Source organism: Phyllobates terribilis, unplaced genomic scaffold, assembly GCF_046119375.1.
Source record: "Phyllobates terribilis strain yellow unplaced genomic scaffold, ASM4611937v1 Scaffold_3__8_contigs__length_932513732, whole genome shotgun sequence".
In the NCBI taxonomy this organism is placed as follows: domain Eukaryota; kingdom Metazoa; phylum Chordata; class Amphibia; order Anura; family Dendrobatidae; genus Phyllobates; species Phyllobates terribilis.
In genome coordinates, this window is record NW_027362763.1 from 241,373,484 (window position 1) to 241,400,319 (window position 26,836).

Below are 26,836 nucleotides of genomic sequence, written 5' to 3' on the forward strand. Positions count from 1 at the left end.
CAACACTTGCTGCCGTGTTATTGGGGTTCGGTAACGTCAGCTGTTCCCCTGCTGTGCGGACGGCAATTTCTCCTGCTTTGTCCACATCCACTGTACTACTGATTTAAAACCTCCTCCAAATACACCTCTGGCTCCTCTGTTTTTAGTATTTACCCTGGGCTCCAATACCGCTAGTTGCTGCTCAGAAGTGCCGTCTGCACAGTCAACGCTTGCTCCAGTGTTATTGGGGTTCAGTAACGTCAGCTGTTCCCCTGCTGTGTGTCCGGCAAATTCTCCTGCTTTGTCCACATCCACTGTACTACTGATTTAAAACTTGCTCCAATTACACCTCTGGCTCCACTCTGTTTTTAGTATTTACCCTGGGTTCCAGCACCACCAGCTGGTTCTCGGTAGTTCCATTTGCTCTTGTACCTTCTACTACCCATCCGGGTTCCAGTACCGTCAGCTGGTTCTCGGCAGTGCCTTTGGATTAGGTGCCTCCTTCTCGGTATCCAAGTTCCACCAACGTCTGCTGGTCCTTGGTAGTGCTTTCTGGCACAGGTACCTCCTGCTTAGTAACCGAGTTCCAGTACTGTCAGCTGGTCTTCGGCAGTTCCATTGGCTCTTGTACCTTCTGCTACCCATCCGGGTTCCAGTACCGTCAGCTGGTCCTCGGTAGTTCCATTTGCTCTTGTACCTTCTACTACCCATCCGGGTTCCAGTACCGTCAGCTGGTTCTCGGCAGTGACTTCGGCACGGGTACTCCCTCCTGCCCAGCCTGGTTCCAGCACGCCAGCTGTTTCCGGGTAGTGTCAACGTCACTTTGCCTCCAATGCGTTGTCCTGTCGTGTTGCGGTCGGGTTAGCCGACTCTATGGTGCCTGCAGTTTAGGTGACTCCTATGTGGGCTGCGGGATCAGGCAATGAAGGCTGGTTCCATAATGCCAATAGGACAAGCACCCCCTGTAGGACTGTGGGTTTTGGTAACTGCGGCCGGCTCGCGGCCTTGAACTTTTTTTTACATGGGTACCTTCTGCTACCCATCCGGGTTCCAGTACCGTCAGCTGGTTCTCGGCAGTGCCTTTGGATTAGGTGCCTCCTTCTCGGTATCCAAGTTCCACCAACGTCTGCTGGTCCTTGGTAGTGCTTTCTGGCACAGGTACCTCCTGCTTAGTAACCGAGTTCCAGTACCGTCAGCTGGTCTTCGGCAGTTCCATTGGCTCTTGTACCTTCTGCTACCCATCCGGGTTCCAGTACCGTCAGCTGGTCCTCGGTAGTTCCATTTGCTCTTGTACCTTCTACTACCCATCCGGGTTCCAGTACCGTCAGCTGGTTCTCGGCAGTGACTTTGGCACGGGTACTCCCTCCTGCCCAGCCTGGTTCCAGCACGCCAGCTGTTTCCGGGTAGTGTCAACATCACTTTGCCTCCAATGCGTTGTCCTGTCGTGTTGCGGTCGGGTTAGCCGACTCTATGGTGCCTGCAGTTTAGGTGACTCCTATGTGGGCTGCGGGATCAGGCAATGAAGGCTGGTTCCATAGTGCCAATAGGACAAGCACCCCCTGTAGGACTGTGGGTTTTGGTAACTGCGGCCGGCTCGCGGCCTTGAACTTTTTTTTACATGGGTACCTTCTGCTACCCATCCGGGTTCCAGTACCGTCAGCTGGTTCTCGGCAGTGCCTTTGGATTAGGTGCCTCCTTCTCGGTATCCAAGTTCCACCAACGTCTGCTGGTCCTTGGTAGTGCTTTCTGGCACAGGTACCTCCTGCTTAGTAACCGAGTTCCATTACCGTTAGCTGGTCTTCGGCAGTTCCATTGGCTCTTGTACCTTCTGCTACCCATTCGGGTTCCAGTACCGTCAGCTGTTTCTCGGTAGTTCCTCAGCTTTCTTGTACCTTCTGCTACATTTCCAAGTTCAAGCTTTTTGAAATGGTTCTTGGTAATCACTCTGGATCTCCCTGACGAGGACCCTGAAGACGAGGACCCTGAAGACCAACCCTAAGAAGAAGAGGACCCCGAAGACAACGACCCTGAAGACGAGGACCCTGAAGACCACCCCGAAGAATACGAGGACCCTGAAGACCACCCCGAAGAAGACGAGGACCCTGAAGACCACCCCAAAGAAGACGAGGACCCCGAAGACGAGGACCCAGAAGACCAACCCGAAGAAGACGAGGACCCCGAAGACGAGGACCCCCGAAGACGACGACCCTGAAGACCACCCTGAAGAAGACCAAGAAGATGACCCTGAAGAAGTTGACCAAGAGGACAAAGAAGAGAAGACAAGCACCAAGATACAGAAGAACAAGAGACAGAAAACCAAGAATCAGAAATACAAGAAGCTGCAGAACAAAAAGCGGAAGAACATTAAGCATAAGACTAAAAATCAGAGCAAAAGATAATATCTAAATTATAAGCAGAAGATGACTAAGCAGTGTATGGGGGTGAGTCCGTTCCTCCTCGTGGTGCCCCTGGAAAAGACCTGCTGCTGCAGGCCAAACTGAACGCGGACAAATCCTGTTGTAAATCTTTTGTGACGGGCAGAACGAAAGATGTAATGTCCAACCTTTTATAGATAACAACTACAGGAATGCCTGTCACAAATAAGAATATGATGAAGAAGAAGAATATGAAGAAGATGAAGAAGTAGAATATGAAGAATGTAAAAAAAAAGAATAATACGAAGAAGGTGAAGAAGAAGAAGATGAAGAAGGTGAAGAAGAAAAGGATGAAAAAGATGCTGAGGATGATGAAGGAGAAAGTGTGGGAGAAGTAAAAAAGAAGGTGAAGAGCATGGAAGTAGTGAAACATAAATATCTGACAAAATATAAAAATACTTAACATAGTCAATATTTCCGTAACTCAGAACGTCTTAAAAAAAATATTAATTCCTGCTATTCCATTTGATTGGGCTAAACCTCTATGCCTTTATTGTCTCCCCCACCTCCCCCAATACATTCTACATTATTCTTAGTTGTTTTCCTTCATGTAGAATTAACCTACAAGGAATGAAAGGGTTTATTTTCATTCCGATATTTCTGTCCCATTGACTTGCATTGGTTTCCAGTATCGGAATCGGCGATATCCGATACTTTTTCGGTATCGGTCCGATCCAATCCGATCCGATATTTCCCGATATCGGAAGGTATCGCTCAACACTAGACATAAGCAAAATATTTTTTTTTACAAATTTCCGACTTTTTTTTTCACCAATTAAATAAGAAAAACTATACATGTTTGGTATCTGCGTAATCATAATCAGGAGAATCATACTGCCAGGTCAGCTTTACTGTACAGTGAACATGGTAAGTTTAAAAAAAAAATTGTGAAGTTGCACGTTTTTTGAAATTTCAACGCACTTGAAATTTGGAATGTAAATGAGGATCAACGAACCACCTGCTGATAAATATTATTATAGTGTAGAACTGTTATGGCTACAATTTTATAGCTTGCTTTAACATATAAACACTTTATATCTATATAAGACAGTAAAAACCTCCATGCCTTTGAGTATGGATCAGACATGCTTTGCACACAGACAGATTCCTGTGTAAGTTTTTGTCTCCAATATATCGTTCCCTACTTTGACTAACGTCAGCAGATCTGGAGATTCCTTGTGTTTCAAACCAAATTAGCTCTCCCTGGAAAGGGGTCTCCACGACATAACAGATATTCCAAGCTAAACAGGTTGGTTTTATTACTAAAAATTACCTTGTACAGAAAACATTGGTCCTTATTGGTACAGGATTGGTGGCACCTCCTCGGTTATTGTTTAGTAGTGACACACTACAGTAGTGTTTTACTGATTCTGCATAACAAAAAAAGAGATAAAATTCTTGACTCTTACCTAAATTCTACCTCCACAAGACTCAGTTCCTTCAGATCTGCACTGAGCTCAAATGCCCGTAAAATAGGATCTTCTTCGGTTAACATGATTAGAGCTGGACTAGCCAAACACCGGTAAATATCGAGACGAAATCTGTAATCCACAAATAAACACCACCAAATATTATACTGCTATATTTAACTGATGACATAATTGGTTGTTCCGTTAAAGTCGACCTGTCACCACTAAGTCATTATTAATTGTAAGAATGATAATTACTTTACTGAACACACAGGAGCTAACTGTATGTAAAGATAACACGAGGATCACTGAGACAGGTGCCATAAGATTTATTTCTATTCAAAGTGGACAGTCCTAACCTGGAATGTCTCAGACTATCCTTCTTGTTCTTGGCCGTACAGAGGGTACACTCACAGCCGACAGCATGAGGTTTTGGAAGAGAGACATCTTGTTTTAAGAGCATTGTCAGGATCTCATAGTTGTTTCTGTGAGCAGCTAAAATAACAGGAGCCACGTCCATGGTTGTGGAGTACTCTGGATTCTGTATACGCTCCATGAGTTTCTGAAATAAGAACAGATGTTAAAAAAAAAAAAATCAGTATATTGTATGGGGAAAAAAGGATCTATCAGGAATACAAGTATGCTTACATATCCCAACTTATGGTTAACTGTATTTTCAGAATACTTTTGATCATAGAAAGACTTTGTTTTGGTTCTAGTCGTGAGATCTAATCCTGAATGCAGATGAACTCAGGTGGGCTCTACTCCCCTCTGAGACTTATAACTGACTCCATAAACAGTGTATAGAACCTATCTTAAGCCCTTGATGAAAGCACCGTTCAGATTAACACTTAAGAGCCATCACTTTACAAAATTGGGGGCTGGCCCAAGGACTCACTCCTCGTTTCAAAGAGAATAAAACAATATAAAACCTTTCATCACAACTGGTACACAGCCGACTTCTAGTGAGCAGTTTTTAGAATTTGTGATTAAAAGATAATTCGGTTTTAGCTGTTCTGAGAAAACATTTAATGTGATTTATACAGTATATATCCCTGTATATTGTATTGCACTGATTAGCACCTACCACAATTGTTGGCCTTGTGGACCATTTTGGACGATGATTCAGTAGAATATCTACTGCTCCAACCACTTCAGAGTCTATTGCCACCAGCAGTGCATCTGTTGACTACAAAATAAGAGATTTAGGCATTTAAATAAATGTCAGCCATGATCTTTTAATATTATCTTTAAAATCAGCACCATTACTTGGGCCCTACCCACACTTGCCCCAAAACCAAAAAACTTGTTTGGGCATTAATAAGGAAAAATGATAATTAGGTACCCAAAAAAAAAAAGATCTTGGGTGAAAATAACCCCAAACCATTAAAAACACCCATCCAAAACTTACCAAAGAGCCCTCTATATCCTCTCTGTCCCTGCCATCATCAGTGCACAGAACAGGAGACCAACTGCTACCCCATATATAGAGACACTTGAGGAGGCATGAGAAGAGAAGACGATTGATGGAAGATGAACAAAGAGAGGAAGAAACAATGAGAAATGGGAGAAGTAAACATGGAACATAACGTCACAATGGTGCAAACAGTGTATGATTAAAACCTATTAAGGAAACTAAATGTAAATATTTGTAATTTTTGTATACTCATCCTAAAAAATCTTTAATGCATTTCATTTACAGACAAACAGTGATCAGAGCATGGCACCAATGATCATATGATCCCAGTTTGGCCCTTTTTTACCATAAAAGTGTCCGACATTAATGCTGACATTTTGTTAGGTAGCGTGCACGGTTAATATTTGTATGTCCTAGAGAATGGGGACTACCAAAACGTCATACAAGTCCATTGTACCATTTTGTATAATCCACAATTAGTCAATGATTAGATTTGCAATCTTAACCATAAACCTTGAGGGATATTTTTGACCAAAATAGTAAAGCAAAAGTCAAGTCATGTAAAGAAGACCCATGTTTATCCCCTTCTCATCCTGGTTAATTTCACTTTTTGCACTTTGTTTCTTTTTTCCCCTTCTTCCTAGAGCAATAACTTTTTTATTTTTCAGTCCATATAGCCACATGGGGTCTTGTTTTCTTGTGGGATGAGCTGTAATTTTGAATGGCTCTATTTATTTTAAGATACAAAGTACGGGAAAAAAGGAAACAAAATCCAGTGCAGTGAAATGATGAAAAAACACACTTCAGCCATTGTTTTTTTCATTTTGTGGTAATTATGAACTCATTATTTATTATCACAAAATGAAAAAAAAACAATGGTTGAATTGTGTTTGTTTTTTACCATTTAACTGCACTTGGATTTTCTAGGTCAGTATTATTACCACAATTCCAAATTTGTATAGTTTTTCTTTTCAATTAAGTGGTGACATTTTTTTAGGAGATTTGTAAAAATAAAAGTTTGGTTTCTATGGCGCTTTTTTTTTTCTTTATTGTGTTTACTAGTGTTGATCGAGCACTAAAATGCTCGGGTGCTCGATGCTCGGGCCGAGCTTGCTGTGATACTCGGGTGCTCGACCCGAGCAACGAACACAATGTTAGTCTATGGAAGACCCGAGCATTTTTGCGGCGGCACCCCCGGCAGTCTGTAGAAAGCCTAAAAAGTGCCCAAAACGATAGTGACAGTGCTCAAATGACATGGGGAAAGCATGGGGATCGCCCCTGGAAGCATTCCTGACCCCCAGGTCATTGCTGTCAACAACGTGGTCAGAGGTATTAAGCCACTTTAACGGGCTCACAATAAAACGTTCAAAAACGAAACTGAAACTGTTTTCCCATGAAATACGTTAAGGAACATCCTTTCCAGGGTAAAGACTTGTGTATAAGGTAAAAATAAATAACCAAAAACAAAAATACTCCTCCACACCTTGGGCTATGTTCACAGGTAACATTTTTTATGCGTTTTTGCACTTTTGTATTGCTTTCAACCGTGACAAATGCATTCACCGGGAAATGTCATTTTAACATTTTACAACTTTATATGGCTATGTGCTGTGTGACACATGCATACAGTGCTGAAAAGACATGGGAACAGCATGGGGAAGACCCCTGGAAGCATCTCTGACACCCAGGTCACTGCCTAAAAGTGTGCCCATCAGAAGTGATCCTTGCCGGATCAGAAGATGCATACTTGCAGCTATCCCGGTGCAAGTCCTTGTCCCAGGGCAGTGTTCAATTGTACCTCCCCCCATTTATTGCAATGCAAGCGCAAGTATGCAGTCTGCCACCCACACACCCCCAGGCTGCAATACTATACTGCTTGCTTGCTTGCACTTGAAATTGGGCACTTTAGGCATGAGGAGGTGGCATCTGGCCACAACGTCATGGCTGCGTCGGCTGCCTGGTATAAATACTCAGTCCTCAGCCGCCCGGCGGCCGGGTGTCCACACTCGGTCCCCAGCCACCAGGGGGCGACCGGGTGCTCATACACGGTCCTCAGCCGCCTGGGAGCGGTCGGGTGTCCATAAACGATCCCCAGCCTTCCCTATTTGTCCCAGTGCACCTTATACACAAGCGCGCATACCAAAACATTACCTGTGCCCTCCCCAGTGCATTTAGTGGGAAGGACAGCCTAACCACAAACACGTGGACAAGTGAATGTTGCCAGGGATGGTCCATCTCACTGACGCCTTCACACTGGGTTAATATTGTGGAAGCCGGGACACAGTTGGACACTGGGATGCAACAAGTCCTCCAGACATAGAGGATCGTGGGTCCTGGGTCAATCAGGCTTCAACACAAAGTTCAGAAGGTAGACAGCAGCAGTGGTCGGCCTCCTACACAATGAGTAAATTATTCATGATCATGAAGCCATCCATCTCCTTAGCTTTCTGTTCCTTGGAATGCAAGCGCATGTATGTAGTAGCGGCTAGGCCTGAGGTGGTCAGTGTTTTGGCGCATATCCTACCTCCTCCGAGGATTTCTGGATGTTTTCCTGCTACTATACCCAGTTCTATGACTCCCGTTAAAACAAAGCTTCAGGTGATGAATGATGGATGGGGTGGTGGCAAAAGAGAAAGAGCAGGAGGAACAGGGACCATTCACATCAATATCAGGCCGGTCAACCACACATGTTTTGTAGGATATGTTTCTGTACCAAAAGGAGTGGTTCGGCTACACAGTTATAGGGCATACAGTGAGTGCAATGCCTACCAAAAATTACGACGCACTCCAATGCCCCTTGGAAGTGACATGGAGGTCAGAGGGCCTTAACTAAACCGTTTTTTCCATTTATAGCAACTGGGTCTCCTGTACACTGTTGGCTTAAGCAGTGAATGGAAGGCTTTCCAAAAATTATGAGGAACTGCAATGCCCCTTGAAACAGACGTGGATTACAGCGTACTAAAAACCTTCTACCCATTATTGGGGAGTAGGTCTCCCTTAGTGTTCGCCTATGCATTGAAAAGCAAAAGCTGACTAAAATTAGGAGGAAATGCAATGCCCGTTGGAAGAGTCATGGAGGTTAGAGGTAATTAAAAACAACATTTCAATGCCCCTTGGAAGAGCTGTGGAGTTCAGAGTGGTTTAACAAGATGGTTTTAATGCCCCTTGGAAGAGACGTGGAGGTCACAGTAGCTTAACAAGACGGTTTTAATGCCCCTTGGAAGAGACGTGGAGTTCAGAGTGGTTTAACAAGACGGTTTTAATGCCCCTTGAAAAAGACGTGGAGGTCGCAGTGGAATAAAAAGACAATATCAATGCCCCTTGGAAGAGACGTGGAGGTCACAGTAGCTTAACAAGACGATTTTAATGCCCCTTGGAAGAGACGTGGAGTTCAGAGTGGTTTAACAAGACGGTTTTAATGCCCCTTGGAAGAGATGTGGAGGTCACAGTAGTTTAACAAGACGGTTTTAATGCCCCTTGGAAGAGACGTGGAGGTTCCAGTGGAATAAAAAGATGATTTTAATGCCCCTTACAAGAGCCATGCAGTACAGCATATTAAAAACATTATTCCCATTATTGGGGAGTGGGTCTCCCATAGTCTTTACCTATGCCTTCCAAGCAAAAGCTGCCAAAAATTAGGACGGAGGAACTTGCAATGCCCCTTACAAGAGCCATGCAGTACAGCATATTAAAAACATTATTCCCATTATTGGGGAGTGGGTCTCCCATAGTCTTTGCCTATGCCTTCCAAGCAAAAGCTGCCAAAAATTAGGACAGAGGAACGTGAAATTCCCCTTACAAGAGCCATGCAGTACAGCATATTAAAAACATTATTCCCATCATTGGGGAGTGGGTCTCCCATTGTCTTTGCCTATGCCTTCCAAGCAAAAGCTGCCAAAAATACGGACGGAGGAACTTGTAATGCCCCTTACAAGAGCCATGCAGTACAGCATGTTAAAAACATTATTCCCATTATTGGGGAGTGGGTCTCCAATAGTCTTTACCTATGCCTTCCAAGCAAAAGCTGCCAAAAATTAGGATGGAGGAACTTGCAATGCCCCTTACAAGAGCCATGCAGTACAGCATATTAAAAACATTATTCGCATTATTGGGGAGTGGGTCTCCTATAGTCTTTGCCTATGCCTTCCAAGCAAAAGCTGCCAAAAATTAGGACGGAGGAACTTGCAATGCCCCTTACAAGAGCCATGCAGTACAGCATATTAAAAACATTATTCCCATTATTGGGGAGTCGGTCTCCCATAGTCTTTGCCTATGCCTTCCAAGCAAAAGCTGCGAAAAATTAGGACGGAGGAACTTGTAATGGCCCTTACAAGAGCCATGCAGTACAGCATGTTAAAAACATTATTCCCATTATTGGGGAGTGGGTCTCCAGTAGTCTTTACCTATGCCTTCCAAGCAAAAGCTGCCAAAAATTAGGATGGAGGAACTTGCAATGCCCCTTACAAGAGCCATGCAGTACAGCATATTAAAAACATTATTCCCATTATTGGGGAGTGGGTCTCCTATAGTCTTTGCCTATGCCTTCCAAGCAAAAGCTGCCAAAAATTAGGACGGAGGAACTTGCAATGCCCCTTACAAGAGCCATGCAGTACAGCATATTAAAAACATTATTCCCATTATTGGGGAGTGGGTCTCCCATAGTCTTTGCCTATGCCTTGAATGCAAAAGCTGCCAAAAATTAGGATGGAGGAACTTGCAATGCCCCTTACAAGAGCCATGCAGTACAGCATCTTAAAAGCATTATTCCCATTATTGGGGAGTGGGTCTCCCATAGTCTTTGCCTATGCCTTCTAAGCAAAAGCTGACAAAAATTAGGACGGAGGAACTCGCAATTCCTCTTACAAGAGCCATGCAGTACAGCATATTAAAAACATTATTCCCATTATTGGGGAGTGGGTCTCCCATAGTCTTTGCCTATGCCTTCCAAGCAAAAGCTGCCAAAAATTAGGATGGAGGAACTTGCAATGCTGGCAACACGGACCACGGTCACCCTGGTGGTATAGTGGTGGTGAAGACTGAGGATAAGGAGAAGAGAAAAAACAGCCGAAACAAGGAAGCTTATACCCATGTGTGGGTGTGAAGCGGTGGATGGGAATACACCTCCCGAAATAACACAGTGGATTTGACTTTATGTTACTCTGCTGTCATTTGGTGGTGATGAGAAGTCTGGCTCAATCCAGCCCTTGTTCATTTTGATAAGGGTCAGCTTGTCAGCATTGTCAGTTGACAGACGAGTGCGCTTATCAGTTATAATTCCCCCAGCGGCACTAAAAATACACTAGCGGCAGGGCAGGCCAGGACCTCCAAGGCGTACAGAGCGAGTTCATTCCAAGGGTCCTGCTTGGATACCCAATAATTAAAAGGCACAAAGGAATCACGAAGGACGCTGGTACGGTCGGCAAGGTACTCCCTCACCATCTTTTGAAACTTTCCACTCCTTGGAGAGTACCCCGCGCCTCAGGGCCTGTAAGCTGGGCGGGTCTCAGAAAACTGTCCCAGAACGTTGACAGTGTTCCCCTGCCGCTGCTGGATTGGAGTAGCATCTCTCTCGCCTGTACGCCTTGTTTTGGCAACGAACTGTGACCTCTGCCGCTAGCGTGTTCAGATGGGAATTTTTTTAACAGTTCTGCAGCATGGGCCTTCTGGTACTGCCCCATTTTTGTAGACTTCTCCACCTCAGGAATAAGAGATTGAAAGTTCTCCTTGTAGCGGGGGTCTAAAAGTGTCACCAACCAGTAATGACTGTCATCCAACATTTTGACAACGCGAGGGTCAAGGTTAAGGCAGCGTAACATAAAGTCAGCCATGCGTGCAAGACTGGTATCGGTCAAGACTTCCGTGTCCTCACCAAGATGACGACTGACCATGCTATCCTCCTCCTCCTCCTCCCCCCTGTCCTCAGGCCACCCACGCTGAACCGACGGTATGACAGTTGTACAGGTACTACCGTCTTCAGCGCACGATACCAGCTCCTGTTCTTCCTCCTCCTCCTCCTCCTCCTCTCCCTCATTGTCCCCCAGTGCACGTTGGGATGAGATGAGGCTGGGCTGTGTGTAATCGCCCGCTACGGCTTCTTGATCCATCTCATCATACTCTGGCTGCAATGCCTCCTCTTTAATTCTCTGCAGAGAGCGTTGCAAAAGACAGACAAGGGGGATGCTGACACTAATGATGGCATCATCGCCACTCACCATCTTGGTGGACTCTTCAAAGTTTGTCAGGATGGTACATATGTCAGACATCCAGGTCCACTCCTGAGGTCTTATGTGTGGAGACTGACCTGAATATCGACGGCCTTGTTGCAGCTGGTACTCCACAAATGCTCTCTTCTGCTCACAAATCCTTTGCAACATGTGGAGGGTAGAGTTCCATCGTGTGGGGACATCACACACCAGTCGGTGTGACGGAAGCTGCAAACGCTGCTGCAACACAGCAAGGGCGGCGGAAGCTGTAGCCGACTTCCGAAAATGAGCTGACAGGCGGCGTACTTTGACGAGCAGATCTGGGAACTCGGGGTACGATTTAAGAAACCGCTGAACCACGAGATTAAGCACAGGCCTCGCCTCAGAGCCGCCACCAGGTTACGGCCATTGTCACACACGACCATGCCTGGATTTAGGTTCAGCGGTCTCAGCCACAGATCTGCCTGCTCTTTCACAACTGTCCACAATTCACAAGCAGTGTGAGGTTTCTCACCTAAGCTTATGAGTTTCAGCACAGCCTGTTGCTGAGGCAGTACTGCAGTGCTTCCAGCTTGTAACTGATGTGATGATATCTGAGATGGAGGCTGAACATGAGGAGGAGGAGGAGGATGATGCGCAGGAGCAGTACACTGTGGGGGCAACTGTGACTGACATAGGTCCCGCAATCCTCGGTGTGGGGAGAATGTGTTCCGTCCCAAGGTCTGACTGGGTCCCGGCTTCCACTAGGTTTACCAGTGTGCCGTCAGGGAGATGTACCGTCCCTGGCCACAAGCACTTGTCCACGTGTCCGTTGTCAGGTGGACTCTCCCAGTAACTGCGTTGTTGAGGGCACGGCAGATGTTTTGGGACACGTGCTTGTGTAGTGCGGGGATGGCACACCGGGCAAAATAGTGTCGGCTGGGGACCGAGTACCGAGAGACGGCCACCGCCATAAGGTTGCGGAAGGATTCCGTCTCCACCAGCCTAAAAGGCAGCATTTCCAACGCAAGCAGTCGTGAAATGTGCGAATTTAGGACTGTGGCCTGTGGGGCGTTGGCTGCGAATTTGCGCTTTCGTTCAATGGTCTGGGATATGGACAATTGAACGCTGCGGTGGGACGTGGACGTGGACGTTGGTGCTGTTTCTTGAGAAACTGCCATAACAAGTGAAGACTGAGAGTAGGGGGCATCTTTGCATGCAGTATGGACAGGGGATTGCCTTGCACGCACAAGAGAGGGTTCTCTTACACACACAACAGCGGAAGAAGCAGTGGTGACACCCGCTGACACTGGTTGTGGACCCTGGTGTTCGCCCCACAAAGTCAGGTGCTTTGCTGCCATGTGCCTGATCATGCTGGTGGTGGTCAGGCTGGTAGTTTTGTCACCCCTGCTGATGCTGGCCTGGCAGGTGGTACAAATGGCCTTTTTGGGGTTATCAGCAGAGTATTTAAAAAAATTCCAGACTCTGGAATACCTACTGGTTGTACTGGCAACGTCCCTCGTGTTGGTGTTACGGGGAACGGTTGCCCGCCTTCTGTCTGCGGCCACCACACTGCTTCTTCCTGCCTGTTGGGGTACTCTGCCTCCCTCCCCCTGTGTGCTGCCTGCCTCGCTCTGCATGTCCTCCTGCCACGTTGGGTCAGTTACTAGATCATCCACCACCTCCTCCTCTTCCACTTCCACACCAAGGTCCTCCTCCTCACTTCGTGGCAATGGTGTCTCGTCATCGTCCACCTCTTGTGACAAATTGCCAGCGTCGCCTTCCTGTGGCCGTGGCTGTTCAAATATTTGGCCATCGCTACATGGGATCTCCTCTTCCACCACTTCAAGCGGAGCAGGCGAGGGGCCCAAATATGGAAATGGACCAGTGAACAGCTCTTCAGAGTGTCCAACTGTGGGATCAGTTGCTGTCTAACGACACTCATGGTGGGAGGAAGGAGCATCAGAGTGAGGAGGAGTATGCGATCGAGACTCACGGCTACTAACACTTGACCACGTGGAAGACAGACCGGAGGTGGTGGTGCCCAGGTGACTGGAAGTATTATCTGCTATCCAATTAATAACCTGTTCACACTGATCAGTTCATTGTAAATGAAGTCAAATAGCTTACACTCGCACTATCAATGGAAAAAGGGTAATAAAAAGGAGATTAGAACCGTGGAAGAGGAAAACCACAGTTCTATTTCTCTGGCCTACACCAGACGCTTTTAAACAGATATATTGGTGTCTGAACAGTCAGGGAGACACTATTACAGTTTTTTTTTCCAGATGACTGGAAGTATTATCTGCTATCCAATTAATAACCTGTTCACACTGATCAGTTCGCAATAGTGGTGTTGTGTGCTTCCCTAGTAATTCGGTCAAGAACTGGGAGCGAGAAGATGTGGCTGTTGGTTGTGGCACATTTTCACCTTGGCCACGGCCCCATCCTCTGCACGCACCATCACCAGAAAGTCCAGTTCCACGTCCCTTGCCACGCGCCTTGCCCATTGTAAATGAAGTAAAATAGCTTACACTCGCACTATCAATGGCTAAAGGGTAATAAAAAGGAGATTAGAACCATGGAAGAGGAAAACCACAGTTCTAGTTTTCTGGCCTACACCAGAATCTTTTAAACAGATATATTTGTGTCTGAACAGTCAGCGAGACACTCAAACGTTTTTTTTTTATGCAAAAAAGGCAAAAAGGTGGATTACACCCAGATTTGAACCGAGGAAGAGGAAAACCACAGTTCTATTTCTCTGGCCTGCACCAGAATCTTTTAAACAGATATATTTGTGTCTGAACAGTCAGCGAGACACTCAAACTGTTTTTTTTATGTAAAAAAGGCAAAAAGGTGGATTACACCCAGATTTGAACCGTGGAAGAGGAAAACCACAGTTCTATTTCTCTGGCCTACACCAGAATCTTTTAAACAGATATATTTGTGTCTGAACAGTCAGCAAGACACTCAAACTGTTTTGTTTTTTTTATGGAAAAAAGGCAAAAAAGTGGATAATACAGAGATTTGAACCGTGGAACTGCAAAACCACAGTTCTAGTTATCTGGCCGAAACCATACTCTTTTAAACGGATATATTTGTGCCTGAACACTCACAGACACACTCAATTTTTTTTTGGAGGGGGGGGGGATACCAAAAGGTTAATAAGACGGGTATTTGTACAGTCTGACTGAGGGAAAAAAAAGAGGATTTAGATGAAAAAAAAAGGATTTTTCCTGGCCCCTGAGACCTGGGGCTAAGTCTAGCAATTTGAGAAGCAGCACACAGGACTGTAATGCAGTATTTATTGGTATAACCACTGCGTCTCCTATACAGCCTGCCTGCCTGATATCTGGGATGGATATTAGTCCTCAGAAGGACTGTTAGCTTGATTTTGCAGGCTTTAGAGACCCTACACTACGTATTTCGCAGTATAAATCTCTCCCTAGCTCAGCAGCACTCTCCCTAAACTGTCTGATCCGGAGCGACTGTGTCCAAGATGGCGGCGCCCGGTTTTAAATACTCGAGGTGACGCTGTGCAGCCAGCCAATCACTGTAATGCCCACAACCAACATGGCTGTGGCATTACAGTGACTGGCTGGCAATCCCTGCATGTTCATTGGCTCTGTAAAGAGCGCCAAACATGCAGGGCAGAGACCCGAGTTCCCCCCCCCCGAGTAACCCGAAAATGTTCGGTGCTTGCCGAACAACCCGAGTAGTGAGATGCTTGGGCGAGTACCGAGCAGTGTCGAGCATGCTCGCTGAACACTAGTGTTTACATTACGATCTACCGTAATTAATGTTATATTTTTATAGATCGGACTTTTGCAATGCAACAATACCATATTTATAAACTATTTTTAATTATTTTTATCAAGGGACTTGAAACTGTTTGATCAATTGTTCTATATAATGTACATTGTAATACAGTATATAGCAAACATAATGTTATCCTATGTCTGGGCTTCACAGGTGGATTAAGGCGGCAGCCTTGAGGGCCTTTAGCAATTCAATCCCTGCGATTGTACAATTTAAATGTTGCTGTCATTGAATAATGAATTGAAATGGTTAATCAGCAGCGATTGGAGCTAGCTCTGGTTACAAGCAGGTACCAGATGTGTACAACAGACAGGATCTACTGGGTACAGTGCGGGCTCAGCGCTCGGGCCGGGCTCAGCGCCCGGGCCATACATGGAGACCTGATGTAGGATGTACTATTATATCCTCCATTGGGAAGGGGTTAATTCAACAGAATACTTAGATATGAATGAAAAGTATTGAGCACCCAAACTTTGAAAGCAGATGCAGTCATTGTGAATTCCTAGATGATTAAATTACTTGGGTCAACATACACAGTTTTTTTTAGGTCAAAAACATTAAGATCTAAATGCTCACCAAGACTATACATATATAATGTTCACACAATAAATATTAATATATATTTAATAAGTAGTTAATTAGACTAATATTGTTATTGAATTCCAATCATATCTATTGGTAAAGCTCCACTTACAATTTACATTGTTGCGTATAGGCCTTATGGGCCCATTGACATCCTCTCATTACTTAGATTATTATGAATGGACAAGTCCAATAGTTCTCATGGGAAATCTTATCAGGTGATTCATATTGAGCTTCTGTGGTAGCCAGACAGTCAGGATAAATAGATGAATTGCTCAACTGAACAATAAGACCAGGTCATAAATCAACTGTGACAATCCTCATATTCACAACTGAAGTTACTAACCACGAAATCAAATACAGTTATGTCCTACATGGAATTTGAAATAACGGAAATAGCAAAAGTGATAAATAAGATTAGAGAGACATGTATTGTCTAGTGATAAACTGTTGTAACTAGCTGGGGCTTAGGCTATGTTCACACTTTGTGTTTTTTTGCAGTGCATTCAGTAATTCTGCCTGAATCCCATGGTGGCTCAGTGGTTAGCAGTGCAGCCTTGCAGTCCTGAGTTTGTAGCACCCTGAGGATTCGGCTGCTACAGGGGTATTACACCTCAAGCCAGAGGTGTGGTATTCCACTCCCGGGTAAGGATGGAGTGTGGAACTGAGCTCAGTAGGCTGCATGCACTACATACATCCCATTTCCGGGGGACAGACCAATGGTACTCCCACTAGAGAAATGTGCAGGTATGACAGCGTCTGTCCCTGGCTGGAGTGGGAGGGGGGTGGAACATCCCAGTAGTGTAGGGGCAGATAGGGGGAGCAGTCTGGGTAATGCTAGGAGCTCATTGGGTGCTGGTCACCTGAGCTCACACATAGAGGGAGTATATAAGGTGGGAACCATCTTAGAACAGGGTCTTTTGTAGAGGTTTGGTCCGACAAGCAGAGCAGCTCAGCCAGCTCCAAGGCCAAGAGAGTGAGAGAGAGGAGAAAAGAAGGACCCAGAGGGGGAGAAGAGGGAACTCCAAGAACCCAAAATTAGACCAGAGGGTGAAGAGTTGGCACAAGGGTACCGGATCCCAAGCTGGTGGAGGGCACTAATCCTTAGCCAGAGACCGGAGGTCGTGGGCAGGATCTGCCACGACCACCCACTAAATCCACCCGGAAGGCAAACCAAGAATAGGGTCAGGGAACCCAGAGACAAGGGTTTTACCAACAAGAGGCCCGAGGGAGCCGGACTTAGGTGGATCCCTGGTGGGGAAGGCCAGAGAGAAGGACAAGTCAGAAAGGGAGCTCAGGAACACGCTCCAGAATCACCTGGGGGTTGGCCGAGTCCAGGACCTGGTGGACGCAGCACGGCTCGGGTGGTCACTCAAGGCCGGAGTGACCAACACAAAAGCAGTAAGTAAAAACCCTGAACTGCACAGCCCGACTCTGAGTTTCATTACCATCCTCACTGCACCTCCACAACCACCATCCTCTGCAACTGACCCCCCTGAGGCTATACCCCTCCCGTTGGGGGTTATACTACCTGAGCTGCACACACACCACCAGCCTCAGCGGACCCTGCTGCAGCGGCGGCCGTAGTGACCGCAAATCAACGGGTGGCGTAGTCGACACTAAAGAACATCCAGTAACATCTGTAGGACTGCCACACACTGAGCTTGACACCCTGGGCACGGACCGGGTCACCGCCACTCGGAGACTACAACCCCCATCTGATCCGGCTCCGGGTATCCCCCAAACAACACTGGCCCAGGGGGCGCGTCAACTTTGGCGTAGTCGGCAGGATAACGTGCCCGCAACAACCGGGTACTGCGTGCCTGAAGAAAAGTTCACCGTTACCTCAAAAAGAAGTCTCCCGCCGGTTCCGGAGGGTCCCCGCCAACGGACCCCATCACAGGTCGTTTCCCGCCGGTTGTCCGCCATTTGCAGCTTTTTCCCGCCATCCATGGAGTTTCCCGCCACTGGGAGACGATTCCCGCCATTTCCAAAGATTTCCCGCCTTGGAAGAGCGGACGCCATTATGGGCGTGCCAGAGGGTGGCAAAAGGCCACCTCCCATAGTGGGCCAGGTCGAAGAATGGCGCCAAAAGCGGAAACCGCGCCCACCAACAGAGACTGTGATGCTGGAAGTGTCCATCAGCGTGAGAGAACTGCCCCTGGAACTGACAATCACTAAGTTGCCCCGGGACCACCCTCAATGTGGGCGGAGACAGAACAAGAGAACGAAGATGGGTGTCGCCTGGAGCAGTCTGGAGAGAGCGCACCCGGAGACAAGAAGTCTGGAGAGGAGTCCAGAGAGAGAGCCTACCCGGAGATGGAGGGAGAGTCAGGCAGCACCGACCCAGTGGTCAGGAGCCTGCTGCAAGCAACAACCTCACTAGGCTTAGTGGAGATCCTAGCACAGCTCCCCCGAGACCGGGAGTGTGCACAGACTGCGCTGGAGGGCCTCGCACGGAGGATGGCCCGGGTGCAGCGAGAGACGTTGGCGGAGTGGAGCCAAGAGATGGCCCAGCGGACCGAAACCCGTCAGCGGAGCACGCCACCCGAGACGAGGAGACAGACCGCCTCTGAGGATGGTGCAGGAGGACTCAAGGCCGGAGACGGCGCCGAGAAGGGAGCTGAACGAATGGAGGCAGGTAAAGGGGACGTCTCTACCCCGAGCCGGGAAACCGCGTGCCTGCCCCAGCTCCCCGTCGCAAAGCCCGAAATTCCCCCTGCCGTGCCCGTCGCTGCATCGTCACCGCCGCAGACTAGGCCTCAACCGGAAACCGCGGCCGCGACCCCTGTGACGTCACGCGCTTCGACCCTGAGCGCGGCAAAGTAGGAAATACCATCGGCCTGGTCGCAAGGCCTAGTACACCCGGGCGCCGCCATTCCAACAGCGCCCCCTACCTCCGCGGAGGCACCAGCCTGGTCGCAGGGCCGAGTAACCACGGGCGCCGCCGTTCTTACGGTGCCCTTTTCCTTTAGCGTGCCCCAAGCCTGGTCGCAAGGCCTGGTCAACCCGGGCGCCGCTACCACCACAGCGCCCATAACACCTAAAGTACCGCACCTGGGTGAGGACCTGTTCGCCCAGCATACGTGCCCGGATGGGCAGCCCATCATATGGCCCCAGGAGTACTACCAACTGGAACTCCAAAGGGCGAGGCCCCTGTGTGAGCCCCTGATTCCGGCTCCGAAGCCCGTCAGGAGGACCCAGCCCCCGCTAGAGGAGGCACAATTTGAGTGGGACCCCACCGGAGGAGACCTCATGGGGTTCACTCAGGAGACTCGGGCGGCCGCAGCGGAGCGTGCAGAGTGCTGCCGCCAGCAGCTCGAGGTCTTCGAGAAGGAGCGGAGAGAGAGGCGGGTCCGGGAACAGCAAGCACAGATAAGGAGCGCGGAGCAGAAGAGCCGGACCAGGAGAGATCCCCGTGCAGCTCATGGTCCCCGTACCACCGGGACTGTGATTAAATTCAACCTGCAGCATGGGTGGGGCTTCATAAGAGACCATCATACCCCCGGCGACGTCTTTGTCACCCGCAGAGACGTAGAGAGCCATCTGCCGGAGGGACACAGAGGTCGTGACCTGTATGTAGGGGACGAGGTCACCTTCACCCGGCACAGGTGTGCCAAAGGACCCTGCGCCCTCCATGTACATCGCCTGACGGAGGAGGAGCTGCGGTGTGAGGAGGAGCAGGAGGACCCGGACGGGTCTCAATCCAAAGAAGGAGCAGGAGGACGCCGTCGTTAAAGTACGGTAAAGAGACTGTAAATAGTTACCCATCGGGGTACAGTGAACTGTTGCTGCTTTAAATATGTCCCCGTTGGGACAAGAGTGAACTGTTAACCCGTGTGTCCCTATTCCCATTACCTGGCCGAGGACTGAGAGCGGCCATATTCCCCCTGTATATAGTTGCGCTTTCTAAGGCGCCCTCTACAGGTTTTATAGGAAAACCGTGTTTCTAAAGGAGACTGTCGCACTTTTCCCGGTCACAAGTTGCACCGTGGCCGGAGGAGCAAGAGTGTTTACAAGGATGTTATTTATGAAAAGTTTTATATGAAAAGTTTTATTGCTGATAATATATATATTGTTTTATATGTTTATGTTTATGAAAAAAAAAATTGTATGTTTTGGATGTTTTTTTTATATCTTACAGCCCGAGGACGTGCTGTGATTTACCAGGGGGGAATGTAGCACCCTGAGGATTCGGCTGCTACAGGGGTATTACACCTCAAGCCAGAGGTGTGGTATTCCACTCCCGGGTAAGGATGGAGTGTGGAACTGAGCTCAGTAGGCTGCATGCACTACATACATCCCATTTCCGGGGGACAGACCAATGGTACTCCCACTAGAGAAATGTGCAGGTACGACAGCGTCTGTCCCTGGCTGGAGTGGGAGGGGGGTGGAACATCCCAGTAGTGTAGGGGCAGATAGGGGGAGCAGTCTGGGTAATGCTAGGAGCTCATTGGGTGCTGGTCACCTGAGCTCACACATAGAGGGAGTATATAAGGTGGGAACCATCTTAGAACAGGGTCTTTTGTAGAGGTTTGGTCCGACAAGCAGAGCAGCTCAGCCAGCTCCAAGGCCAAGAGAGTGAGAGAGAGGAGAAAAGAAGGACCCAGAGGGGGAGAAGAGGGAACTCCAAGAACCCAAAATTAGACCAGAGGGTGAAGAGTTGGCACAAGGGTACCGGATCCCAAGCTGGTGGAGGGCACTAATCCTTAGCCAGAGACCAGAGGTCGTGGGCAGGATCTGCCACGACCACCCACTAAATCCACCCGGAAGGCAAACCAAGAATAGGGTCAGGGAACCCAGAGACAAGGGTTTTACCAACAAGAGGCCCGAGGGAGCCGGACTTAGGTGGATCCCTGGTGGGGAAGGCCAGAGAGAAGGACAAGTCAAAAAGGGAGCTCAGGAACACGCTCCAGAATCACCTGGGGGTTGGCCGAGTCCAGGACCTGGTGGACACAGCACGGCTCGGGTGGTCACTCAAGGCCGGAGTGACCAACACAAAAGCAGTAAGTAAAAACCCTGAACTGCACAGCCCGACTCTGAGTTTCATTACCATCCTCACTGCACCTCCACAACCACCATCCTCTGCAACTGACCCCCCTGAGGCTATACCCCTCCCGTTGGGGGTTATACTACCTGAGCTGCACACACACCACCAGCCTCAGCGGACCCTGCTGCAGCGGCGGCCGTAGTGACCGCAAATCAACGGGTGGCGTAGTCGACACTAAAGAACATCCAGTAACATCTGTAGGACTGCCACACACTGAGCTTGACACCCTGGGCACGGACCGGGTCACCGCCACTCGGAGACTACAACCCCCATCTGATCCGGCTCCGGGTATCCCCCAAACAACACTGGCCCAGGGGGCGCGTCAACTTTGGCGTAGTCGGCAGGATAACGTGCCCGCAACAACCGGGTACTGCGTGCCTGAAGAAAAGTTCACCGTTACCTCAAAAAGAAGTCTCCCGCCGGTTCCGGAGGGTCCCCGCCAACGGACCCCATCACAGGTCGTTTCCCGCCGGTTGTCCGCCATTTGCAGCTTTTTCCCGCCATCCATGGAGTTTCCCGCCACTGGGAGACGATTCCCGCCATTTCCAAAGATTTCCCGCCTTGGAAGAGCGGACGCCATTATGGGCGTGCCAGAGGGTGGCAAAAGGCCACCTCCCATAGTGGGCCAGGTCGAAGAATGGCGCCAAAAGCGGAAACCGCGCCCACCAACAGAGACTGTGATGCTGGAAGTGTCCATCAGCGTGAGATAACTGCCCCTGGAACTGACAATCACTAAGTTGCCCCGGGACCACCCTCAATGTGGGCGGAGACAGAACAAGAGAACGAAGATGGGTGTCGCCTGGAGCAGTCTGGAGAGAGCGCACCCGGAGACAAGAAGTCTGGAGAGGAGTCCAGAGAGAGAGCCTACCCGGAGATGGAGGGAGAGTCAGGCAGCACCGACCCAGTGGTCAGGAGCCTGCTGCAAGCAACAACCTCACTAGGCTTAGTGGAGATCCTAGCACAGCTCCCCCGAGACCGGGAGTGTGCACAGACTGCGCTGGAGGGCCTCGCACGGAGGATGGCCCGGGTGCAGCGAGAGACGTTGGCGGAGTGGAGCCAAGAGATGGCCCAGCGGACCGAAACCCGTCAGCGGAGCACGCCACCCGAGACGAGGAGACAGACCGCCTCTGAGGATGGTGCAGGAGGACTCAAGGCCGGAGACGGCGCCGAGAAGGGAGCTGAACGAATGGAGGCAGGTAAAGGGGACGTCTCTACCCCGAGCCGGGAAACCGCGTGCCTGCCCCAGCTCCCCGTCGCAAAGCCCGAAATTCCCCCTGCCGTGCCCGTCGCTGCATCGTCACCGCCGCAGACTAGGCCTCAACCGGAAACCGCGGCCGCGACCCCTGTGACGTCACGCGCTTCGACCCTGAGCGCGGCAAAGTAGGAAATACCATCGGCCTGGTCGCAAGGCCTAGTACACCCGGGCGCCGCCATTCCAACAGCGCCCCCTACCTCCGCGGAGGCACCAGCCTGGTCGCAGGGCCGAGTAACCACGGGCGCCGCCGTTCTTACGGTGCCCTTTTCCTTTAGCGTGCCCCAAGCCTGGTCGCAAGGCCTGGTCAACCCGGGCGCCGCTACCACCACAGCGCCCATAACACCTAAAGTACCGCACCTGGGTGAGGACCTGTTCGCCCAGCATACGTGCCCGGATGGGCAGCCCATCATATGGCCCCAGGAGTACTACCAACTGGAACTCCAAAGGGCGAGGCCCCTGTGTGAGCCCCTGATTCCGGCTCCGAAGCCCGTCAGGAGGACCCAGCCCCCGCTAGAGGAGGCACAATTTGAGTGGGACCCCACCGGAGGAGACCTCATGGGGTTCACTCAGGAGACTCGGGCGGCCGCAGCGGAGCGTGCAGAGTGCTGCCGCCAGCAGCTCGAGGTCTTCGAGAAGGAGCGGAGAGAGAGGCGGGTCCGGGAACAGCAAGCACAGATAAGGAGCGCGGAGCAGAAGAGCCGGACCAGGAGAGATCCCCGTGCAGCTCATGGTCCCCGTACCACCGGGACTGTGATTAAATTCAACCTGCAGCATGGGTGGGGCTTCATAAGAGACCATCATACCCCCGGCGACGTCTTTGTCACCCGCAGAGACGTAGAGAGCCATCTGCCGGAGGGACACAGAGGTCGTGACCTGTATGTAGGGGACGAGGTCACCTTCACCCGGCACAGGTGTGCCAAAGGACCCTGCGCCCTCCATGTACATCGCCTGACGGAGGAGGAGCTGCGGTGTGAGGAGGAGCAGGAGGACCCGGACGGGTCTCAATCCAAAGAAGGAGCAGGAGGACGCCGTCGTTAAAGTACGGTAAAGAGACTGTAAATAGTTACCCATCGGGGTACAGTGAACTGTTGCTGCTTTAAATATGTCCCCGTTGGGACAAGAGTGAACTGTTAACCCGTGTGTCCCTATTCCCATTACCTGGCCGAGGACTGAGAGCGGCCATATTCCCCCTGTATATAGTTGCGCTTTCTAAGGCACCCTCTACAGGTTTTATAGGAAAACCGTGTTTCTAAAGGAGACTGTCGCACTTTTCCCGGTCACAAGTTGCACCGTGGCCGGAGGAGCAAGAGTGTTTACAAGGATGTTATTTATGAAAAGTTTTATATGAAAAGTTTTATTGCTGATAATATATATATTGTTTTATATGTTTATGTTTATGAAAAAAAAAATTGTATGTTTTGGATGTTTTTTTATATCTTACAGCCCGAGGACGTGCTGTGATTTACCAGGGGGGAATGTAGCACCCTGAGGATTCGGCTGCTACAGGGGTATTACACCTCAAGCCAGAGGTGTGGTATTCCACTCCCGGGTAAGGATGGAGTGTGGAACTGAGCTCAGTAGGCTGCATGCACTACATACATCCCATTTCCGGGGGACAGACCAATGGTACTCCCACTAGAGAAATGTGCAGGTACGACAGCGTCTGTCCCTGGCTGGAGTGGGAGGGGGGTGGAACATCCCAGTAGTGTAGGGGCAGATAGGGGGAGCAGTCTGGGTAATGCTAAGAGCTCATTGGGTGCTGGTCACCTGAGCTCACACATAGAGGGAGTATATAAGGTGGGAACCATCTTAGAACAGGGTCTTTTGTAGAGGTTTGGTCCGACAAGCAGAGCAGCTCAGCCAGCTCCAAGGCCAAGAGAGTGAGAGAGAGGAGAAAAGAAGGACCCAGAGGGGGAGAAGAGGGAACTCCAAGAACCCAAAATTAGACCAGAGGGTGAAGAGTTGGCACAAGGGTACCGGATCCCAAGCTGGTGGAGGGCACTAATCCTTAGCCAGAGACCAGAGGTCGTGGGCAGGATCTGCCACGACCACCCACTAAATCCACCCGGAAGGCAAACCAAGAATAGGGTCAGGGAACCCAGAGACAAGGGTTTTACCAACAAGAGGCCCGAGGGAGCCGGACTTAGGTGGATCCCTGGTGGGGAAGGCCAGAGAGAAGGACAAGTCAAAAAGGGAGCTCAGGAACACGCTCCAGAATCACCTGGGGGTTGGCCGAGTCCAGGACCTGGTGGACGCAGCACGGCTCGGGTGGTCACTCAAGGCCGGAGTGACCAACACAAAAGCAGTAAGTAAAAACCCTGAACTGCACAGCCCGACTCTGAGTTTCATTACCATCCTCACTGCACCTCCACAACCACCATCCTCTGCAACTGACCCCCCTGAGGCTATACCCCTCCCGTTGGGGGTTATACTACCTGAGCTGCACACACACCACCAGCCTCAGCGGACCCTGCTGCAGCGGCGGCCGTAGTGACCGCAAATCAACGGGTGGCGTAGTCGACACTAAAGAACATCCAGTAACATCTGTAGGACTGCCACACACTGAGCTTGACACCCTGGGCACGGACCGGGTCACCGCCACTCGGAGACTACAACCCCCATCTGATCCGGCTCCGGGTATCCCCCAAACAACACTGGCCCAGGGGGCGCGTCAAGTTCAAATCCCAAGGACAACATTTGCAAGGAGTTTGTATGCTCTCCCCATGTTTGCATGGGTTTCCTCCGTGTTCGCCAGTTTCCTCACACTCTCCAAAGACATACTGATAGAGAATCTAGATTGTGAGCCCCAATGGGGACAGTGATGACGATGTCTGTAAAGCGCTGTGGAATTAATAGTGCTATATAAGCGAGTAAAATAAGTAAATCCCCCTAAAAACATGATTTACACGAACCCCCAATAGGGTGATAAACCTATAGTGGGATTCAGACAGAATTATCCAAACCCACTGGAGAAATGCAGTGGGGAAAGAGCCTTATGGAAAAAATGTACTTAACATATAGGAAGCTTCAGGTATTAAGAAATAATTTCCAAGATAAAAAAATATATTATTATTTTTCCCAAATAAATGTTATGGTACAAAGGTAGGTTCATTTGAGAAAATGTATGCATGAAGAGAAAGAGACAAAACACATGAAGCACACGACAGTAATGATGTGATGTGCATTACACAAACTGTGTTGCAAATACACAATTAGACTGTATCCACCTGACAACCATGGTCCAGAAGAAGCTGTAAAATATCCAAGTTCTCATTTTCAATGGATATTGTAATGGCATTTCTTCCCAAGACATCTACTGAATTAATATTTAATTCATCTGAGCTGTTCTCTTCCAAGAGCTTTTTAACCATGTAATAGTCGCCTAAAAGAAAAGAGATGAAGTGATGAATAACACTAGTAGATGATTAGCACTTAAAGAAGTACTCTAGTGAAAACAACAGATAGAACTGGACAAGATAGATGAAGTACGCCAACTAGCACTCATATATTAAATCATATATAACTTTTATTAAAAGGAAAATAATCGACATCCCGAGGTATGAGAAGCAGAATACATCAAGGGCTGGTGTGTAATCACATAAACAACCATAGTATGGAAGACAAGTAACTGGAAGTGGTACAGATCACAACAGATCTCGCCTAAAAATGAGAGAGGTTCTGAAAAATGCTCCCCTGTGTGGGATCCATGCCCCCAAAAAGTTTAAAATTACTATTTACATGGACAGTTTTGGTAATTTATCATCTACTTTGTCTTAAAAGTGGACTTCGAATAAATGCTGGGACCTGCAACGATCGGCAGAACGGGGAACTTTTATCCTCGATGGAGCGTTTTTCCCTGTTGTAAAACAAAAAAGCCGAGTGCAGTGCATGACAGCCCCATTGGGAATGAATGGAGCGGCAGTTGAGCTTGTGCACTGCCACTCCATTCTAACAGGGATAAAAGTTTCCTGCTCTGCTTATCGGTGTATGTCCCAGTAGTCGACCTCCACTGATCAGTACGTTATCACCTATCCTATGGATAGAAGAAACTTATTTTCACCCAACAACCCCATTACAACTTATGTCGTTATTATGTAAAGGTATGGCAGTACCTTAAATATAGATATTGGTACATGAGGGTAAGGATTCTGTATAGAGCAGGGATGTCAAACTTAAACACACAGAGGGCTAAAATGAAAAACTTGGACAAAGTCGCAGGCCAACCAGTATACAGTATAATGGGCCCCACACAGTCCTCCATACAAAATAATAGCCCCACATAGTCCTCCATACAGAATAATGGACCCCACATAGTCCTCCATACAGAATAATCGCCCCACATAGTCCTCCATACAGTATAATGTCCCCACATAGTTCTCCATACCGTATAATGGGCCCCACACAGTCCTCCATACAAAATAATAGCCCCACATAGTCCTCCATACAGAATAATGGGCCCCACATAGTGCTCCATACAGAATAATGGCCCCACATAGTTATTAATATAGTATAATGGGCCCCACATAGTTCTCCAAACAGTATAATGGCCCCACATAGTCCTCCATACAGTATAATAGCCCCACATAGTGCTCCATACAGTATAATGGGCCCACATAGTCCTCCATACAGAATAATGGTCCCACATAGTCCTCCATACAGAATAATGGCGCCACATAGTCCTCCAACAGTATAATGGGTCCCACATAGT

At 48.7% G+C, this 26,836-nt stretch overlaps 1 protein-coding gene across 5 annotated transcripts in view; it reads right to left on the bottom strand.

Annotated features, from left to right (window-relative positions):
* Positions 1 to 26,836, bottom strand: part of TRPC1 (transient receptor potential cation channel subfamily C member 1) — a 313,340-nt gene that overhangs the window by 275,466 nt on the left and 11,038 nt on the right. For 3 of the 5 annotated variants that reach the window (XM_073674674.1, XM_073674675.1, XM_073674673.1), the window contains exons 2-6: positions 25,356 to 25,510; positions 5,235 to 5,318; positions 4,911 to 5,012; positions 4,183 to 4,385; positions 3,824 to 3,955 (exon numbers count right to left, since the gene is read on the bottom strand). In XM_073674674.1, the coding sequence (XP_073530775.1) occupies positions 3,824 to 3,955; positions 4,183 to 4,385; positions 4,911 to 5,012; positions 5,235 to 5,318; positions 25,356 to 25,510 (676 nt within the window). The remainder of the gene's footprint in view (positions 1 to 3,823; positions 3,956 to 4,182; positions 4,386 to 4,910; positions 5,013 to 5,234; positions 5,319 to 25,355; positions 25,511 to 26,836) is intronic. The other 2 variants (XM_073674678.1, XM_073674677.1) reach the window with 2 other exon arrangements.